General features: G+C 45.3%; 3 protein-coding genes across 5 annotated transcripts in view; 2 read left to right on the forward strand and 1 right to left on the reverse strand.

The window, feature by feature from the left end:
* LOC136963065 (ATP-binding cassette sub-family C member 4-like) overlaps positions 1-12,761 on the reverse strand; it is a 32,444-nt gene extending 19,683 nt beyond the window's left edge. For both annotated transcript variants that reach the window (XR_010878964.1, XM_067257063.1), the window contains exons 1-19: positions 12,522-12,761; positions 12,019-12,129; positions 11,795-11,915; positions 11,476-11,700; positions 11,211-11,300; positions 10,934-11,097; positions 10,671-10,796; positions 9,611-9,860; positions 9,403-9,510; positions 9,182-9,271; positions 8,268-8,459; positions 7,587-7,681; positions 7,303-7,389; positions 6,883-6,979; positions 6,376-6,585; positions 6,007-6,138; positions 5,860-5,897; positions 5,463-5,560; positions 4,899-5,045 (exon numbers count right to left, since the gene is read on the reverse strand). Coding sequence is in view for 1 of the 2 variants with exons in the window: in XM_067257063.1 (XP_067113164.1) it covers positions 4,899-5,045; positions 5,463-5,560; positions 5,860-5,897; positions 6,007-6,138; positions 6,376-6,585; positions 6,883-6,979; positions 7,303-7,389; positions 7,587-7,681; positions 8,268-8,459; positions 9,182-9,271; positions 9,403-9,510; positions 9,611-9,860; positions 10,671-10,796; positions 10,934-11,097; positions 11,211-11,300; positions 11,476-11,700; positions 11,795-11,915; positions 12,019-12,129; positions 12,522-12,595 (2,455 nt within the window). In the remaining variant the exon portion in view is untranslated. The remainder of the gene's footprint in view (positions 1-4,898; positions 5,046-5,462; positions 5,561-5,859; positions 5,898-6,006; positions 6,139-6,375; positions 6,586-6,882; positions 6,980-7,302; positions 7,390-7,586; positions 7,682-8,267; positions 8,460-9,181; positions 9,272-9,402; positions 9,511-9,610; positions 9,861-10,670; positions 10,797-10,933; positions 11,098-11,210; positions 11,301-11,475; positions 11,701-11,794; positions 11,916-12,018; positions 12,130-12,521) is intronic.
* A 3,175-nt stretch (positions 12,762-15,936) lies between these two features.
* Positions 15,937-18,660, forward strand: LOC136962210 (claudin-10-like). 2 transcript variants are annotated; one of them, XM_067255902.1, is made up of 5 exons: positions 15,937-16,246; positions 17,017-17,178; positions 17,258-17,339; positions 17,442-17,549; positions 17,970-18,660. In XM_067255902.1, the coding sequence occupies exons 1-5, from the start codon at positions 16,027-16,029 to the stop codon at positions 18,112-18,114; spliced, it is 717 nt and encodes a 238-aa protein (XP_067112003.1). In that variant the 5' UTR covers positions 15,937-16,026; the 3' UTR covers positions 18,115-18,660. The 2 variants fall into 2 exon arrangements, with proteins under 2 accessions (XP_067112003.1, XP_067112011.1); XM_067255910.1 differs by lacking the exon at positions 17,442-17,549 and having other exon boundaries at positions 17,258-17,401.
* Positions 18,661-18,874: 214 nt separating this feature from the next.
* On the forward strand, positions 18,875-20,750 carry cldn10l2 (claudin 10-like 2). The gene is made up of 5 exons (XM_067251266.1): positions 18,875-19,303; positions 19,523-19,684; positions 19,773-19,860; positions 19,990-20,097; positions 20,197-20,750. The coding sequence occupies exons 1-5, from the start codon at positions 19,072-19,074 to the stop codon at positions 20,399-20,401; spliced, it is 795 nt and encodes a 264-aa protein (XP_067107367.1). The 5' UTR covers positions 18,875-19,071; the 3' UTR covers positions 20,402-20,750.
* Positions 20,751-20,765: the final 15 nt, after the last annotated feature.

Here is a 20,765-nt window from a genome sequence, read left to right on the forward strand (position 1 = left end):
GTGTGGGGAGGGTCTAAGCATGGATGGCATGTACATGGGTATGTGGAGGTTTTTCCAGTGGGAGCAGAGTAAGAGCCCAGTAAGGCGCTGACCTTAAAGTTTCCTGGCATCTCCCAGTGTGTCCCATGGAGGTGGGCCCTGTAATCACCCCCGTAATCTCCACGGCCGTAAGCAGCTTACAGCTTTATCCCGAACCCCGCTCCCGCCTCCGAAAAAAACATGCATGCAGACGAGGACGGGCTCCCCATAACAGCCATCGCATAAGCCCAGCCGGAGCATTATTCCCCCCACAACAAACCAGCAATGCTCCAAATCAGCGCCGATTCAAAGTCAAGTGGCGTAAGCATGTTGTACACTCGGAGGCAGGCTAATCGTATTCACAGCGTGAGTGCCCCTTTAGCATGCAGACGTCCTGAGGGGAGGGCTGGAGGAGAGGAGGAGCGGGCCGCTCCTGCCGTTCCCTCCGCCAGACAGACGGAGAGCGTCGCCCCGCTCGCATTTTGGCAACAGAGAAGAAGAGAATTACGTTTGTCAAACTGTGCCTTTGGAATATCCTATAATGTGTATGTAATGTTACTGTCTAAGCCATAGATGACCCAAATCGATGCGTGTCGGACAAACAAAAGGCCGCTCGGAAGGAACACGTTACTCCTGGTTACATCATACCATGGTTTGAGGGTGTTAGAACATCAGAGAACAATCAGCTGCTTGACGAGCAGGTGGGCTAACGTCAGCTCTGATGAGGGAAAGCATCGACTCCAGTCCTGGCTCACTATAGGAGAGATGCATTACAGCGATGCAGTTACACAAAGACATCCAGCAAATGGAAATGCCTATGAGCTAAGACAGGTCGGGGACAATGGCTTCAATCACTACGGGCGGCTGTCAACAATATCACCTATTGTGTGGAGGGGGCGGGGGTGGGGGGGAAATCGACGTTTCAGGATATCAGCTGCATTTAAGTATCAAACAATTTCTCATGCTCGGGGACTCCGGGGGTGATCTGCACCACTTTTTCGGGGGCCGGGGAAGTATCAAGCCCTCCCAAACCGAGCCGACCCCTTGGGTGGAGGCGTTAGGCAGGCCGGGCTCCGGGTCCCGGCTGAAGCAGTGGAACAGTGGGGTCCTACTGGAGCAGGGGCGTGTGGCTAATCGTCGTTCCCTGTAAACATCTAGATAAGAGGGCGACTGAGAGGCCCATCGTGTGTGGGGCCCACCTGGTGCCAGGACCCTTTTCAGCCACACGGGCGCGATAATAGAGGAGGGGGGAGGAGGGGGGGAGGAGGGGGGCCGCCCAGGTTTGAGGTGCCACAACTCACCTGCACGTGGGTGGCGGGGCCCAGGAGCCCGGGGGCGGCTAGCCTCCCACCGCTGGCACCTCGCTGCCAACACTAATACATTCTAAATCCATTCTCTCCGCTCACACCACCAGGCTCCTGCAATCTCCTCTCCTTCCCTTTCATGCAATTAAATAGTGGAAGTGGCGAGCGAGGGGGAGCCCTATCAGCCACACTGCACACACACACACACACGGCTCCATCTCCACATTCAATTTACACACCCCGATATCATCATCCTCTCTGCACTACCTTCACCCCCTATCTCCTCCACTCACCAACTCTGCAGAGGGAATATAGACATTAAAAACACTGCCTCCGCAGACACAACTAGCTACACGCCACCGCTGTGACATACTGTACCGGCGATGTAGCAAGTGGCTACTTAAGTTTCCTATATCTACGTTAGCTGACTGACAGCTCCCACTAAGTGACATCTTTGCAGATACGAGATGACGGCGGTTTGCGTGTGTGTGTGTGTGTGTGTGTGTGTGTGTGTGTGTGTGTGTCTGCTGATGAGCTGGAGTCTGGGCCTGCTGTCTCTGAGGGGATTAGCCCACTCAATGACACTAAATTACAGGGATCAACATCAGCTCAACACATCCACTGCTGTGTGCGTGTGTGTGTGTGTGTGTGTGTGTTGCTCCACAGGGAACATGTTCAGTTGGGTAGCACAATGAACAAACGTGTTCATAATTGTAAAAATTCAAAGTACACCCATACCAGGATGTCAGAGGATGGTTGACATTAGGCATTAATCGTCTAGAGTAGTCTATGATCCTGTTCAATCATTCTTACCAAACATCAAGGCTCCGTTATTGTCAAGCAGCTACGTTTCCACAGGCACAAGAACGCCTGTCTTTCAGCCAAATGGCACATGCACACATTACACCGCTTGATACAGTCCAGCTACAATACCGATCCATCACTCATATTTCACAAACGATTTGTTCCTTTGTTCCAACAAGCCATGCCGCGAGCGCGACAGAGCCGAAGGAGCCTGTGGCGGTAACCTTTAGCTCAGTCAGTAACAAACACAGGGCCTGTCGAGCGGCAGCACCCATCACTTCCATGTGTAAACAGTTGTCAAATCCTTAACAACGCATGCACAATCACAAATGCATTACTCACACTTGTTTTGGTAGCACAAGGGAATGGCAGACATGATGGAGCAGGGAGTATGAGAGAGAGAGCGAGGAAGGAAAGAGAGAGCGAGGGAGGAAGGAAGGAAACGAAAAAAAAAAAAAAAAAAAAAGGCTGTAATACAGTTCCAGAATTGACAATAACAAAAGCTTAATATTCTCCTCGGCTCACCTGTAATCTGATTCAAGTGTAAAAAGTAACCTGTTAACATTTGATGCCTGCAAACACAGAAAAGTGGAACTTTGGAACGGAAACATTGAAGAAAAATGTGTTTTCTTTATCTTTCCACTCATTTCAACAGGCATGTTTAACAGAGATGAAAGTCATCTTGACTTTGGCTGTGCAAGTTTTCTGTTTGATCTCCAGTAGAGATGCCGGCCTGTAAGCAGGTCATCATCACTCAGAGAAGTTATCCAGCTCAACTTCAGTCACAGACATTGGACACGTTTCCTAGTCTGGGACTGGACCGGCCATACAACGGTCACCGATAGCAACACAACAGCCATCAGATATCAGCGTCTGTTATGAGTCTCCTTGACTGCACTATTAAAAAGATGATTACATTATTCAAAGTGTTTGCACTCCTCCTATGTGCAGATTAGCTGGGAGACACACCCCAGATAAGCCGACAGGTAGGCAAGCACAGAACAGAACGGCAGCAGTAAAAACTAACCCAGAAGGTTAAGGCCCGGTGTTTGCTTCTAACACACTCATCCAAAGAAACAGTATGTCGCTACACCCAGTACTAATGCCAGCAGAAACCACAAGCTACCGAACACCCTCAAATCATATTTAGAGTTGTGTTACCAGCTTATTGTGACTCATTATACACAGAACTCCCAACTGTGCCGATTGTGTCGGACATGCGTGTCACTATGGAGAGATTAGACTGAGTAATTATCCACTGACAAGTGAACAATGGACTGGGGATTTTTTTATTTTATTTTTTTTAAGTTAGCCAAGTTGTCCAGTTGACATTAGACTTTGGTTCTGAATGACAAAAAGGCTATGACATCATCGAGTCAACTTAGCTTCTATCAACATGTTGATATTGGCATCACCTTTGCGGCACAATTTGTTTCAATTTAAAAATTGTACGGGGAATAATTTATCTAAGTGCTAAAGATGTCGGAGGTTCAATTGTTTATATGGCCTTTTTCTGTTCAAATGTATTGTATGCCGCTAGTGTTTGCACAGTTATAAGATGTGTCCACTCCAGACTCAGTCCAAACAGCTCCAACCTACAAAGCTAATGAAAGAATCAAAGACTTCTGTCACAGCGCACTGGACAAATATACCCATGTGTGCTCAACTCAGCCGTTCAAATACCTCACTGTCCAACATCTACAGCAAACAGTATTCATTTTCCTGTTTTGTTGTGTGTTTTGTTCTGGCTCATGGTACAACAGATAGCCCTCTTCTCGCTCCGTAGTGAAAGAGGTGACACCTACGAAAGGAGCTGTTTCCTCAGCCACCTGAGGGGGTCTGGCCCCACGTTTCCCCTCAGCCACCTGAGGGGGTCTGGCCCCACGTTTCCCCTCAGCCACCTGAGGGGGTCTGGCCCCACGTTTCCCCTCAGCCACCTGAGGGGGTCTGGCCCCACGTTTCCCCTCAGCCACCTGAGGGGGTCTGGCCCCACGTTTCCCCTCAGCCACCTGAGGGGGTCTGGCCCCACGTTTCCCCTCAGCCACCGGCTCTGATGACGAGAGCCCGTCACACGGCAGAGTCTTCAGGACATCGCTGTCCTGAGCTGATTGGCTGTTTCTAAGGTTTACCGCTTAACCTCTGCACTCCAGTTCATTCTGTGATAATTATATCATATATACTGTATGCACATATTAAGTACTTCTTAAATAATTATAGGTTACAAATAATAATAATAATTATAGTAACAATATTAATAATAACAACAAAAACAATAATAACAATTAATACATACACACACATATAAGTATAATATATATATATATATATACACACACACACACACACACAATGTTCCTGAACAGTAGCTGATCTAGCATCAATTTAATCATAGGAGGAATGCAACGTGCAATCAAAAATCATTTTTATCCTATAAAAAGCTGCAGAAATACTTGTCCGGTTCCAAGGCCCGCTTAAACAAACAGCCTGCTGAGTGTGGTGAGGAAGTATAAGTGCTCTCTCTGTCCTTGAACTGACGTAGACGCGGCCATGTCCCAGTTGTAGCCTGCTCTCTAGTGGACAACAGTGAACACATCCTGTAAACGACAGCAGGTCCCAACCCAGGCCAATCCTCATAATCAAAGCCTATTATTAGGACCTACGTCTTCCTGACCATCAACTGTTCATCCGCTAAAGAGAGTGCTGTGTTTGAGTCTTAGATATGTGGATCCTTCCTAGAGAACGTGTGTGTTCAGAGAGAACAGAACTCCTTACCAATCGGATGAACGTCGAAGAAGCGTACAGGCGTGCGCAGGATGGCGTTGAACATGCGGTTGTGCAGAGTCTGCGCCGACATCACCAGGACGTTGAAGTAAACCAGGCTGCGCAGGAAGCCAAACAGGATGGTGGCCGCGGTCAAACCTGATCAACGCACAAGGTGGGATCCATCACCATGCAGCCACAGCAAGCCCCCAGAGGAAGGACAAGCGGGGCGCTTTCGCACCATTGCTGAACACACGACAAACCCCAGAGAAGAAGAGCTCCCAACAAACCCCCACGGTGCTTCACTTTCAGGCCTGGCTGCGAGTTTGAACTCTGAATACAAAAACCAGGAACTGTGAAGAGGTGAGGAGTCAAGGCAAGACAATCAGGGCAGTCTTAACGCTAGAGGGAAAAGACGAGAAGCCCTCCTATCTAACAGCTGAGGCCCAGGAACACACACACTGGGCCTTGAAGGACTGGGCCACAGTCAAACAAGTGTGGAGACGTGAGGTGAATGCCTGAGGCTTTTCACAGCCTCGATAGCACACAAAGGGATGTGCTCTGACTGTGCCTCACCTGCGTAAACACCCAAGTACAGGTCAAGGTCCAGATGCTGAGGAGCGCTGCTGTTGGTGATGGGTTCTGTCACATTGAGGTGCTGCTGTTCAGAGGCCCTGACAGGATTTAAAAGAGCACAAGGACAAATAAACACTGCAGGCATCAATGGATGAAAGACGCGAGCTGTGGGCACATATAAAAGGAAATGTGTTCCAAAAGAGAGCCACAAGGCTATACTCGAACCAGCAGTGTAGAGTATAGCAACGAAAATCACACACACTCTCAGAATCAGTTGTATTCTGTTGAACAAATAGTTTTGAAAGAAAATCTGAAATTGTTGGAACGTGAAATACACTGAGAAGATGTTAAGTGTACAGTGCATTTTTAGAAACTAAAAAAGGCTTTTGTGTCTTACCAATAGGCCAGCCACCAGTCCTGTAGTATATAGCTGATCTAAAAATAAAAAAACACAAAATGTGTGACATGACAAGTGCAACTACAATTAGGCATAAAACAATCCTAAAACAATCAATTTTCAAACAAAACGTGGGAAGCCACTCACATGAGCAAGCAGGTTGAGGAGAAGGAGAGCCAGCAGCACCAGGAAGTTGGCCCCGGCTCTGAAGTACTTGAGGTAGAGACGCAGGCCGATGGTGCCCTCCGAGCGGCTCTCCTCAGTCATGTGCTGCGCCGGCTACGGACACAAACACACGCACGGCTCTCAGTGCAGCCACTCATTCACCACTGAATAACTCTACCACACAGCGAGGGGGGGGGGGTGGGGGGGGGGGGAGTTTGCGAGTTGAGGGTGAGCACTGCCCTCTAGTGGAGGTAAGGGGGAGGCAGCACGGTGAACGAACCAGTTCCATACATGCAAGTTTTTAAAAGGAGGTTGTTATGAGTGGAGAGGATGCTGGGGGTCTGTACCTACCAGGGGGAGGTGGTCTGCTCCCTCCATCATGGACTGCACAGAGGAGGTGTGGGAGAGCATGGAGCTCTGGGAGAGCGTGTGAGGGGAGCGGGAGAGGGCCCCGGGGGTGGCCCTGTCCTGCTCCTCGTCCTCGTCCTCCTTCAGCAGGGAGGTGAAGTCCACGCCGGAGCCCTGCAGCTCAGAGTAGGTCCCCCTCGCCACCATGTGGCCCTGTAGGACCACAGGAGCTCCGTTGGACTACCAAGGTGTGTTTACAGTTTTGAACATAGGGGAACTATAAGACTATAGGGAGTCAGGTGGCTGAGCGGTGAGGGAATCGGGCTAGTAATCCGAAGGTTGCCAGTTCGATTCCCGGTCATGCCAACTGACGTTGTGTCCTTGGGCAAGGCATTTCACCCTACTTGCCTCGGGGGAATGTCCCTGTACTTACTGTAAGTCGCTCTGGATAAGAGCGTCTGCTAAATGACTAAATGTAAATGTAAATAAGAAACACACAGACACACGCACCTCCTTTAGGACGAGGATCTCGTCCGCAGCCTTCAGGTACTGCAGCTGGTGAGTGACGAGGATGCGAGGTTTGTTCTTCAACAGGCCGCAGATGCACCTGGGACACACAAGCACCGGGTGAGCTCGTCGAATCCAGATCCAAGCAGCCACAACGAAGCTTGGATGTGAGGTCAGGGGGGTTCCGAGGACCAGGGTTGGATGTGAGGTCAGGGGGGTTCCGAGGACCAGGGTTGGATGTGAGGTCAGGGGGGTTCCGAGGACCAGGGTTGGATGTGAGGTCAGGGGGGTTCCGAGGACCAGGGTTGGATGTGAGGTCAGGGGGGTTCCGAGGACCAGGGTTGGATGTGAGGTCAGGGGGGTTCCGAGGACCAGGGTTGGGAAAGGCTGTGCTGGGGGGAGGCGTAGGCGCTCGTCACTTACTGCTCAAACAGGTGCTTCCCCACCTCAGCATCCACAGCACTGAGAGGGTCATCCAGCAGGTAGATATCCGCATCCTGGTACACTGCCCTAAAATACAGACACACACACAATGTGTGAACCTCCTAAATGATGTGGTTGTACAGTTGATGTGAAATATGTATGACCGTAAACATGTTATATGAGTAATAAGGGTGTACAGTATTCCCCATGCATATCCTGGTCATATTAATAAGCAGCAGTATTGTGTGTGGTTGGGGGAGAAGGGAGAGAGGTGAGAGCCGTACCTGGCCAGGTTGACCCGGGCCTTCTGCCCTCCACTCAGGGTGGCCCCCCGGTCACCGATCACCGCCAGGTCCCCTCCCGGCAGAAGCTCCATGTCCTGTTCACATTTAGTCATTTAGCAGACGCTCTTATCCAGAGCGACTTACAGTAAGTACAGGGACATTCCCCCGAGGCAAGTAGGGTGAAGTGCCTTGCCCAAGGACACAATGTCATTTCGGAAGTCCGGATTCAAACCGGCAACCTTCTGATTAGTAGCCCGATTCCCTAACCGCTCAGCCATCTGACTCCCTCACAACCCCAGCGTTAACCATGAGGACACTCAACACTACGGCACATTCACCACACTGACCTAGTGGACAACCTGAACACAGGTAGCAGCTGTATGTATTGTGATGATCATAATAATTCCTGTTATTGTTGCACTGTAGTATTCATTGTTTTGTTCACTGCGCCAGGTAGCTGAGATGAGGTTCCTTTATGTGGCTACTAAATACAGACTTTTCCTTGACTCGGACCCCAGAAATACTGTTACAACTATGCACGTCTGGTCCTTGATCTTCCGCTGTGCCTTCTAAATACATTATTTTACCGTTGCCATGGATAAAATAATGTCTAAATGAATAAAAGGTTGATATAAATGTAATGATAATCAATTTGTTTGCTAGGATCCATGAGAAGCTCACCCTCTTGAGGGCGCAGGCTCGGAGGACTCTCTCGTACTTCTGGGGGTGGAGCTCCTTCCCAAACAGGATGTTGCTCCTGATGGTGCCAGGGAAGATCCAAGGCTGCTGGCAGGCGTAGGTCAGCTCGCCCCTGACCTTGACCACACCCGTGTCCAGAGAGAGCTCTCCCAGGATGGTGCTGAGCAGAGAGGACTGAGGAACACAGGAAACAGTGGAGGATGGAAATCTACACACATCCTATAGAGAAGGACAGGGTCAAACGGTTATACTGTATCGGTTCTACTCTAAGGCTCCGCGGCCAATAGAGTGTCAACCAGTCAACTAGAATGGATATGGGGAATTAAAAGAGTCCTAGCTGATTAACAATAGAATGTGAGACTTTAAGGTGAAGCTGAAATTGAAGAAATGAAGTGGCCTGCTGCCCACAGAGGGATTTGATGAGGTTTAAGGTCAAGCTCTGAGAACATAGCCATGAATCATGGACTAACAACTAGGACAACATCATTGAATTGGTACTCAATGACAGAAGTTATTCTGAGGTTCAAGTGTTAAAGTCAGGATAGTATCAGTCCATCATGAGTAAATTAGCTAGCTACCAGCTAACATTAATTCCAACCCGCTAGCAAACTTAGTTTTTGGAACTCAGTATTTTTCAAACCCTGCATACGCCCATGACCACAGCAACTGCCGACAAGACCTGTAGATCATCACGTCAATAGATACATCAAGGTAATGACAAATACTGAGCTAGCTAAGGGGAGAACAGAGAAGTTAAGTTCAGTTTGGGACAGTTCATTATGCACTTCAGGACTGGACAGGGACGATTAAAAAAAAAGTTTGTTGCGAGCCCTGGCTGCACTAGCTTGTGAAGTCATCCATGGGAGCATCATCCCATCCCAATTCAGGTTTCTTACCTTCCCGGCGCCTACTGGTCCGATGACAGCCAGGAGCTGCTCCGACCTCACTGTGAAGGACACGTTCTGCAGCGTCGGGGCATCTGACACCTGGGGAGAGGGGAGTACAGGCCAGTGAACATACTAAAATCATACTCTGACACACTGCACATCTTGAAAACTGAAAACGAAATACTAGCCAGCGCTACACACGTCCTGTGTGCTCTAACGTGGAGCATCACCTTGTCCCAGTAGCAGACTATGTTCTGGATCTCCACCATGCAGTCCCTCTTCTCTCCCACAGGGGCGCCCAAATGTAGTGTCGACACTTCCTCCAACAGTAAGAAGTTCTGCCGAAGACAAATGAAAATGGGAATGACTAGTCATTTCTTTAATGAGTTTTATCGGTTCGGTTTTAAATCAGTGCTGCTGCGTGCGTCTGGACGGCACCTTGATTCTGCGGACGCTGACCAGCGTCTCAGACAGCCTCTCGATGGCCGAGGGGAAGAACAGCGTGACGGTGAGTCTGACGGCGCCGTACAGGGACACGGCTACAAACACACGGCTGGCCGAGATCCTGTTCCCAGTCAGCACGTACACGCAGAAGGTGATGAAGACGATGATCTTGCTGGCCACGAAGAAGGAGGCCATGTTGAGGCCTCGCAGGTAGGAGCTCCTCATGATCTTCGAGATCTCCTTCCTGAACATTTACATTTGAGTCATTTAGCGGCCGCTCTTATCCAGAGCGACTTACAGTAAGTACAGGGAGGCAGGTAGGGTGAAGTGCCTTGCCCAAGGACACAACGTCATTTCGCCTGGCTAGGAATCGAACCGGCCACCTTCTGATTAATAGCCCGATTCCCTAAACGCTCAGCCATCTGACTCCCGATGAACGAGCCGGGGAGAGATGTTCATGTCGTGTTTGGTATTATGTTTTTAATCCCAACCACTTGATCTGCAGGAAAATGTTCTACCACTGGGCTACACCCACCCCCATGTTCATGAGAATCTGATCACCATGATCACTGTAAAACAGTTGATTAAGATTAATACTAACAAAAAGTATAACTCTGTGCCTGTATGAGTATTGAAAACTATGGTGTTTCCAATAGGAATTACTTGAGATATCTGGATCAACACAGTTTCGCACTAAAAAGTATTCTGTTTTATCTTAGATATACTATTAGGACAAACACATGGATTCCATTTAACATTTATAGAGATTTGGTTTGGAATGATAAAGTGGTTGTGCGTGTGGTTCAGCTTATCTCAAAAAGATGGTGTGTGTATGATAGTGTGTCAGGCGCTCACACAGCAAGAAGACAGACATCCACCATGACAACCTCAATTCATAAGAGGAAACCACAACCCAATATCTTTGGTAGAATGTCTACCAATTTAGCATAGTAGAACAATAGGGTCTAATGTTACAGTATGTTAGCACAGTAGCTATGATGGTCTTATAGTATGACTACCACGTGTCCTTCATTTAATTCAAAACACAACATACCTTCTGATTTCATCTACCAGAGCTGAAAAAGGTTTCTCCCATGCATACATCTTGATGATACGAATTCCTGAGACCACTTCGTTCATTGTGCGTATTCGGTTGTCAGTTAAAGATGCAGTTTGTGCCCTGGACAGACATAAATACAGTTGTTCAGGTTACAAAACATGCTGGCTTAACACAGACGAGAAGTGTCATGCAGTACTATCCATGAGAGTGGCATAAGCGCAAAAGCAAACTTTGTACGGCAACTCGAATGCATGCACCTTAGAGATGAGAACAAACGCCCAAAGAGAGTCTGGACAGGCATCAGGATGACCAGCAATGCCATTCCTGCAAGGCATGATGGGCCTATCTCAAACCACAGCAAACCTATCACCGCTGCTGCTTGCAGGGGACCAACCCACAAATAGTGTAGAAAGATGGTGACCTGTCGAAGAGAGAGACGTGTATGGACAATACGGTGAGGTAAAGTTGCTATCGTCCAGGTTACCAAGCTGTATGTTCACAACCAAACGTTACTTTTCAGATTCAGATCGTTACCTCGTCAAACTTGTTGACGTCGTTGGATAAGAGGTTCACAATTTGCCCCGTGGTTGTTTTGCCCAGGGCTGTACTGTTCAGACAGAGGGCCTAAGGAACACATTTATGATCAAAAACATGGATTAAGAACTTAGAAACTGTCAACGATAAGTCTGTTTTGGGGAGATCAAACAGATTAAGGTTTACCAGTTAATAATGGTTATTAATGACTAAAAACCCCAAATTGTTCACTAATGCTAACAAAGCATGTTGTGCTGGCACTGACCTTCCGATAAATCACATGACACATGGCCACCCGGATCTTCATTCCTGCTCTCTGAACGTGGTAGAAGTAGAGATGGTGGAGGGCGGCCAGACCGAGGGTTGATATAGAGATGCCAGCGGCATAAGCATAGGCCTCATGAAGGGCAGCCATATTGTTAGGGTCATAGCTCTCAAAGTACTGGATCAGCTTTCCAAGAAGGACTGGCTGGCCTACTTTGATGATCTCCTAATGGGTAAAATTGTTTTAATTGTATACATGATAGGAATACTGTTTTGGGCACACATTAGCCTATATTATTTTCCACCTATGCGTGAGGTACCTCAACAAGAGTGTATATTCCTATGCAGGCGTAAGACTTCCAATAGCATCTGATAAGGGCTTTGGTTAGCTTAGGTTTGCGCAGCTCTTTGGCTGCCCTCTGCACCTCTTGGTCCCAGTGCCTGAAGGGATGAAAACACAGATCACTCACTGTCAGTCAGTGTCAGTCATGCCTTAGGATAGTGTCACTTGTATGGCTTCAGAATAGATGTGGGTGTGACATACCGCTGTAGGTCTTCCCCTAGTCGTTCAGACCCATCTTCTGGGAGCACTTTGTACATGTCATGTTCCTCTAACCTCCGCTTGTAACCAATTTTAAATAGTGGATTAAGCCAGCTTTGTGACAGGGAAAAAAGATGAGAATATAATATTAATTGGTTAGATTAGCCTACACGTTGTAGGCTATGTTTGTTGCCATCCACAATACAGCTCTATGGAATTAATTGTAACGTAGAATGATATTCAAAACGACAGGTTCATGTGTAGGCGCTACACACGTATGTTTTAAACTTTCCAAGCGGAAGTGATGATCGTACCACGACGTAGGCTATCTTTGTTCTTGTTATAACAGCTTCCGTGTACAGTCAACAACATAGTGCTTTAACCTTTTCAACAGTAGACTACACAAGTGACACGTTATTGCCTAATATAGCAATGCCACGGGCTGCCGGGACAAGGGACCCCTCTCCGGTTAATACATGCCAAACACTGCTGCCTACTTTGCTTACCAGAAAAAAATCTTGGACAGAAGATTAGCTGTGGCCGAAGGATTATGCTTTGTCTCTTTCCGTACTGGCTCCATGATTAAACTTGGTAGCCTAAAACCTGAAAACAACAGCTACATTTTGCTTCTAGGGTATCATAAACAATTTTAAGTGAAAACATACGTTTTCTCACCGGCACCGGACATGCTGAGGTAGCATTGGGATCATTTCTACAGCGAAGGATGCCCGATACATCCCGACATAGCCCGACACAGCCCGGCTCGACTGCTATTAGAGCAGCTTTCGTATGTCCCGCCCACCTGTTACACGATTGGCTGATTGCATACTTCATTGGCGGTCCATCTCTCTTGTGTTGCATCAAACAAGAATTTGAGTAATCGCATTAACTAAAATATAATAGGATAAACTACGCATTTGATACACACATTTTGTACAAAGTAAAATTATTGTATTGTTAGATATAAAAATGTGATGTATATGTCGTGTAAACTACATATTAAAACATTGTTTGACTTTTTCTGAGCAGCAATATCTCAAACATTCGTGGACTGCACTTCATGTCAGCTCAAAAGTTCAAGTCCAAGTCTTTTATCGTCGGGTACACAGACCAACACCGGGTCAGAATGGGCACTGACATTCTTAGGACAAGACAACGCAATGCAACCTGGCATAACATGACAAAGTACTAAGTAATAAGTTTACACCTATGACAAGCAAACATATAATACTATAAACCTTCTAAATATACAACATAATAAGCAATAGAGTATACTAAACATATAATACACATAATATCCTATGCTAACCTTATAACCTATACTAACCTAGAGACAAGTAGGGTACACAGGGATGTGAATGAGAGAACTCATGCAGCAAGATCAAATGCTGTATTGTTGTCCCATAAACTGGATCTGTTCGGTTGTTACTGTTTATGTTAGTAATATTTGTATGTGTTGATACCCATGATAGTGAACACACCTGGCTTTTTAAAGGTCAAATGACCTTTTCCCCTATGCGAAACTGACCATGAGCAGGTTTTTGAACTTTGCAAGCATTTTACTGTTGAACCAGTAACTGGACTTTGTCACATTGTTCCTTCTCTTTAAGATTACTGATTACTTTTTTATTTTTGTGAATGTTAATATGATACTTTGCCCACTCAAAACTCAGATCTGAAGAGCACCAAGTAAACAAAAGACAACCCTTCCTGTCTCATTTTAATGGATAACTGTAAGTTGAAGATATATACTGTTGACGGCTGGGTCATCTCTGTCCATCCCTTGCCAGTAAATGGAGCAAAGCCTGATGTCCGGCATGTAAATCATCTCTGTAGAACACATGTCCTCTATGTAATTTGTTCAACTGTGACATTGTAGTCCCGCCATTCTCCTGAAGTGGATGACATTTTTTTCAAGTCATCTCTAAATCCTCGGCATTTCAAAATGTCCGGTTGGCAGATCCTGGCTTTCTTGGGTGGTCTTGTGGGGCTGGGGGCCACCATAGGTGCCACGGTGTCCAACGAGTGGAAGGCCACTAGCAGGGCATCCTCGGTCATCACCGCTACATGGGTGCTGCAGGGGCTGTGGAACAACTGTGCTGGGAACGCGATTGGAGCCCTGCACTGCAGACCCCACCACACTATCTTTAAACTGGAAGGTAAGGAGGCAGCAGCCACACCCAGTACCATTACTATGCTGTACGCAGTGACTGAGAAACATGATCCAACATACCATACCTACATACCAATGGTGTAGTGTAACATGCCTAAACACACGTGTACTGAACTACTGTTTATGTTAATGCTGCTTACAACAAATTATACCTCGGTGTTCCATTGCATGGTTCTTGGTCTCACATTAAATAATCAATATCTCCATATGAACAACAGGTGGAAAATATATTCTGGTATACAATAACAATGTTATAGTAAGAAGATTGCAATGTTTTATTTTTTGTCGACACGTCGTATCTAAAAATAAACTCTCAGAACATAGTCTATTGTGGGCATCTGATTTGTAAAAAAAAATACATTGGTGTGCAATCTATTGTCTGATATGGTTTAAACCGTCCTTTCACATGTCTGCTTTTTAAGAGTTATTCACCGCTGGAAAACCAAATTCCTTTATTTTAAAGTGGTAATCATGGTTCTCTAGTATTTGAGAGAACACCACAAGTTCTATTGTCTTGATGACACAGAGATTTGCTGTGGCCAATGAGTAATCTTCAGAAGGAAAGGTTAAACGTATGAAGTGTTCCTGTCTGAATAGGGTTTCTTCATGCATACAGAGGTGTACTGTACTTTAAAACTATCGAAAGACATTAATGATGTCTACAAAACTAGTCAGGCCTTGTAGATCCCGTAAAAAGTACAATATTGAGATTATCAGCATTTATACACATTTTCATGGTTTCAAGTCGTCTTTTGATTACATACATTTGATCATATATTTTGTTTCAATATACATTTCAAACTTGTGCAGACAAGGTATTACCAGTGTCGCATTTAGTGCTAAAGTCGTGTTTAAAATAACACAGGTCGTTTGATTTCTAGGCTTCATAAAAAAAAATGCTGTGTCTAACTGTGTTGTACTGTACAGTATGATGGTGTGAAACACGTCTTCTCCCAGTACTCCCTCTTGTGGCCATATGGAGGTACCGGAACAGCTCCACCGTACCGTGTTCAGACGCTAGAGGGATCTCTAACGTCACTGACTCAAGGTTGGGGAAGCCTATAGATTCAGTGAAGGAATGTATATATTACGACTTTGCTGTAAGTTTATTTATTGAAGTTTGTTCCCACGATTACCTTATTTGTCCCAACGAGTGTCATTAACATGAACAAAAAATGTTGGTCGTTTCCTGAGGTTTCGGCTAGCGTGTTTCAGGCAGCGCTCACTAGTATGAGTGGAGTTGTTAATGAGTGATCAATATGAATCTATTTTTAGCTGAGGAAGAAAGTTGTAGTTAGCACTTCCTGTCATAATGAATCGGTATATTACAACGTGATGATAAAAGGATGGTGGTTCATTTATCTCTTTATTCCTCTGTAGAGAGACACTGGATTTTCAACATGATTGAGGATGTTTGACCTCTTTTGGTACCAGATAGTTATTCCCAGGTTATTTATGTAAAACATCCATTCTGAGGTCATCATGACCCATTTTTAACATCCATAATCTGTGGCCTACCAGAGCACAGAAGTCCCCATCATTTCTGTTCTGCCTCTCAGTGAGTCACAGTGGCCTGTAGAGGTTTAGTGGGTGAAGGAAGGTACAGACCATTGGTCAGCAATCTATGAGAGAGCTAAACCCCTCCCTCCTAGGAATAAGAAACAGCTCAGAACACATTAACCATCAATTCTGGTATGCCCATCTCATTTCTGTGAAGCGTACCCCAGCTATTCTCCTCAGCAAGCTGCATTGGCCAGTGGACCTTCCTTTGAAAAGCTTGTCTCTGAGTCAGCTGTGAAGATCCCACCAACCTAGTCTCCACTGGAGTGGAGAATAACATGGGGAACATGGTGACAGAGATCTTGGCGTTCATCCTGTCCACTTCGGGATGGGTGCTTGTTTGCTCCACTCTGCCCACCGAATACTGGAAGGTGTCCTCTCTCGACGGCACGGTCATCACCACGGCAACCTACTGGTCTAACCTCTGGAGGGCATGTGTTACAGACTCAACAGGGGTTTTCAACTGCAAGGACTTTCCCTCAATGCTGGCATTGGAGGGTCTGCACCTATTCTTATTGTTTTGATTCTTTTGGAAAGTATCTCACCATGCTTGTGGACATTGAAGTCATGTTTGTTTCAAGCTAGTGCAGTATGTGCTGATATTGAGTTCATCCGATTTTTGTTTTGTAGTTCTGAACAGATTGTCGTCACTTGAAAGTTAACAAATATTCAGGTTAGAAGTGTATATGTTTTTCTTTTTTGATTTGGGAGGATTGAGAGTGGATCTACACCTTTCCGTTATAGCTCAGTTCACCTGTAGCGGTTCTTAGAATTTTCCAGAGCTAAAATGTGATGTGGGGAGAAGGGGGGCATTTTCTGCACAGGCAAACTCATTTACCACCAAATACGTAAATGTTTAGCTTAACTTCTTGGAGTTTAAGGCTGTAAATTTGATTTACTGAGAGCTTGTGGCTGCTTCCACCATGGTTGACTAGTCTTTGGGTTAAACCACCAAGCTAATGTTTGCCTTTAAATCAAGGCTCAAAGGCAGCACTTTTGCCAAGACTGTGACCACCTAAGCATGATACACTTAAAAACAATTATGTGTGGTGCTTACTTTTAATCTTTAATGCTTAATGTGCCTATTTGTCACCTAGGACAGTACGCTGAGTTGTGGCCTGAAATTGTGACCTTGTTTGGTGTGTGTTTGTGTGCTTGTTTTTAGCATGTGTGTGTGTACAGTATGTGTGACTTGCGTAAGGCGCTCTGCATATTGACTCTGTAAGTTTGGTTCCTTCCTGCTTTCTGTGACACAAGTTTTCTTTCAGGCTATATCCAGGTCTGCAGAGGTCTCATGATAGCAGCCATCTGCCTAGGATTCTTTGGTGCCATCTTTGCCTTGGTTGGGATGAAGTGCACCAAAATTGGAGGAAGTGATCAAAACAAAGCTAGAATAGCTTTTGTCTCGGGAGTTAATTTCATACTGAGTGGTGAGTATTGTGAAATACGCGTGTACAATCAATGTATTTAGATGGTACATTTGAGCACTGATCTCATTTGTTGTTGCAGGTCTCTGCTCTTTGTCTGCATGTTCCCTGTACGCCCACAGGATCACCTCAGAGTTTTTTGACCCCATGTTTGTCGCACAGAAGTGGGTGACTAATTCCAAGTGTCATACTGCACGATGTCACATCACTGGTTGGGTGCTCACTGGTGAGCGTTATCTTGCTATTAATTAACTTCTGTTCTCCAGATACGAATTAGGAGCTGCCCTGTTCATTGGCTGGGCAGGTTCCATCCTGTGTCTCCTAGGGGGGCTCATCCTCTGTTTCTCCATTGGAGACAGTTTCCCTCCAAAGAAGTAGGTGTTAAACTTACTGAGCATCTTATTATTTCGTCAGGGGAGTCAGATGGCTGAGCGGTTAGGGAATCGGGCTAGTAATCAGAAGGTTGCCGGTTCAAGGCACTTCACCCTACATGCCCCGTGTTTGTATAACATTCATGGCGTATAAACCGACTTTTACTTAATTTAAGATTCGTATATGTTTAGTGTTTTGCACCTCCCTGCCACAGTAAATTCTGTGTTTGTATAACATACATGGCGAATAAACCGAATTCTGATTCTGAATGTCCCTGTACTCCATGTAAGTCACTCTGGATAAGAGCGTCGGCTAAATGACCAAACGATTGAAGACACACTGAAGGCAATCATATGAGTAATCCTTTCCTTTGTTTACTCTTTACTCCCTTGTCTCTTACCGTCTCTACTTCCTTGTCACAGCTCAGGTCGCTACGGTTACAAAGGCTCCGCCTCGCGTGTCTCGTCCCACCCCAGGGCTCATGCACAGCCCATACACCAGAAACCTCCCCCTGACTACAGCAACTCTTCCAGAGCGCAGCACTTTGACAAAAATGCCTATGTGTAAGAAGAAAGACGCAGAGTTACTATAGTTACATGGATTTGAGGGACATGCTTACATAATCTACTTTGGTAGCGATGACAAACAAAACTTGATACAGGATATGAACTATGTAAGTATGAGTACATAACTGTTAAGAACCACTGGATATTGTCTTTACCCACACTGTCCACTTTTACAACACTTTAGCACATATTGCCACGTTTGTATGTGTGTGTATATATATATATATATTATGTTGTTTTAATTTACTTTTACTTTGCTCCTAACTGATTTTTAGACACCCCCCTTGACAGCAACTGAAGTATAATTAAGTGTAGATTTAATGTTGTAAATACAGAGCTTTCAAAAGTCGTAAAGTTGAAAAAATCCACAGTTTATTGAAGTCATAATCATTTGTTTATTGTTTACTGTCAATTGTTTTATATTTTTTGATAATCATGAATTTGACATTAAATTAAACTGAGCACTGTCTGTCTGCATTTTACATTATTGTCACTTTCAGACTGTAATGACAGAACAAGGACAAGTTTATATAGACCCCCCTGCAGAGTTGAGGAAATGTTATGCAGTAAGGTACAAAATGGTGCATACAAGTACACATACAAACATAACTAAAAGCAATGCGTAGAAAAAAGAAGCTCTGTACCTGACACAATTTCTTTGCACCATTGCACAATCCCAGAGTAGATATAGTAAACAGGATCTGTGATGTGTTTGACAATAAAGTTAACATAACCACTCCATCACTGCATCAACACCCCATCACCATCCCAAACAAACCACATCATCCCTGTCCTCATACACCTGTTTTCATCTACCAAACCAAAACAACAAGCACTAACGCCCTGCATCAACCCATGACGTGAGAGGAAGAGGGTGTGTCAATACTCCTGCTCTGTTGCATGCCACAGAAGGAGCTCTCAGGTTGGTCCGCTAGCTCATCCTCTCTGATCCAGAGCCATGTGGAAGCGTAAGATCCAGTTGTCTGGCTTCCTGATCTCTTCCCTGGGATGGGTGTTTGTGCTCTGCACCATGGCCATGGACTACTGGAGGGTGTCCCAGGTAGGTGGCACTGGAGGCTCGTTCATCATCAAGGTGGCCTGGTTCTGGTCCAACCTGTGGAAAGATTGCTTTACTGACTCCTCGGGTATCAGCAACTGCAGAGACTTCCCTGTGCTCTGGTCTGTCACTGGTAAGTGCTCTCCTCACACGTCTATTGCAAAGAAATGCTGTTCTATACAATCAACTTCAAATTTGAAGTATTTGGATGGATAATACCATGGTGAAGACTTCAATCCTGTCTATCTGTCATTGTCTGCGGAAACATCTTTCGACTTCTTTTCCCCATGTCAAAGACATATTTTACCAGACAGGATATGACAACATATTTGTGTGTGTGTGTTTTTTAAAGCATATGTCCAAGGTGTTAGAGGCTTGTTGATGTGCGGACTCGGTCTTGGGTTCTTTGGGATACTATTTTGCTTTCTGGGGATGGAGTGCACGTACCTTGGAGGAGAGGACCAAATGAAAGATAAATTATTGCTGGCAGGATCAGTATTTCACTTTGTTGGTGGTAAGTACAACACATACAGTACTGATTTGAAAATGACACATGTTTTGCCCTCAACATTTCTCAGTATCACTGAAACCTCCTCACGCAGGTCTGGCAGATATCGCTGGATACTGCTTATACATAAACAGAATCGCCAAGACAACCTTTTCTGGCAATCAACCTAGAGGAACCTTGATGTAAATTGCATTTACACTGATCTTCAAAATAATATAAAAACATACATTTCAGTTACACATCTGACTACATCAGACGTGTAGAAAAGTAAAGTTTTTTGTTTTTTATGTTTTCCTTGTTCTTTTTGCTAGCTATGATCTCGGCCAACCTGTCTTTTTGGGACTGGTGGCTAGTTTCTTTATCCTTTTGGGCGCCATTCTTTATGCTGTTACTGTTTACAGAATACTCTTCCCTAAAAGGTGAGAAAATACAAATACATATGAAAATCTGGAATGAGCAAAATCTGGAATGAGCAAGACTACCGGTACACTGATTCAAATGGTGTTTCTTTGTTGTAGCCCAGAAAATGGAAATGGCACACAAACATACATGGCCGCTCGCTCTAGGGGCCAAACCCTCTACAATGGCACCTACAGACCAAGCAGACTGTACTCTAGACAGTACGGCTCCTACAAGGGCTCAGGACGTTCCAGCAGCTACCAGCTCTCCACCATCTCAAAGACAAGCATTGAAAAAATGTCTGAGAGAGATGCTTTTGTGTAGTGGTACACCTTTGACCTTGTTAGTTGTGGTTGTTACTTGTAACTTTTTTAGTCATATGTGTTGTAAATGTTCTGAAAGTGATTTATAAGCTTATTGTGGAACTGTATATATATTTAGAAACTATGACATTGTACATGTCATACTTAAAATTCAATTTACGATTGAATTGTAAATACATAAAGAACATTTTGAATGGGTATTGGCTTGATTGATTGTCAACAATTTACACATTTCTCCTCTGAAAGGTGTGACTAACTTACACAATTTTCACTTTTGAAACAAGGATACTTTTCTATAGTTTCAAACAGTGATATCCAGGATTTCCAAATACCAATATCAACTTAAATCTACTTTTGCGACCTTA

This window comes from Osmerus mordax, chromosome 2 (genome assembly GCF_038355195.1).
Source record: "Osmerus mordax isolate fOsmMor3 chromosome 2, fOsmMor3.pri, whole genome shotgun sequence".
Classification (NCBI taxonomy): Eukaryota; Metazoa; Chordata; class Actinopteri; order Osmeriformes; family Osmeridae; genus Osmerus; species Osmerus mordax.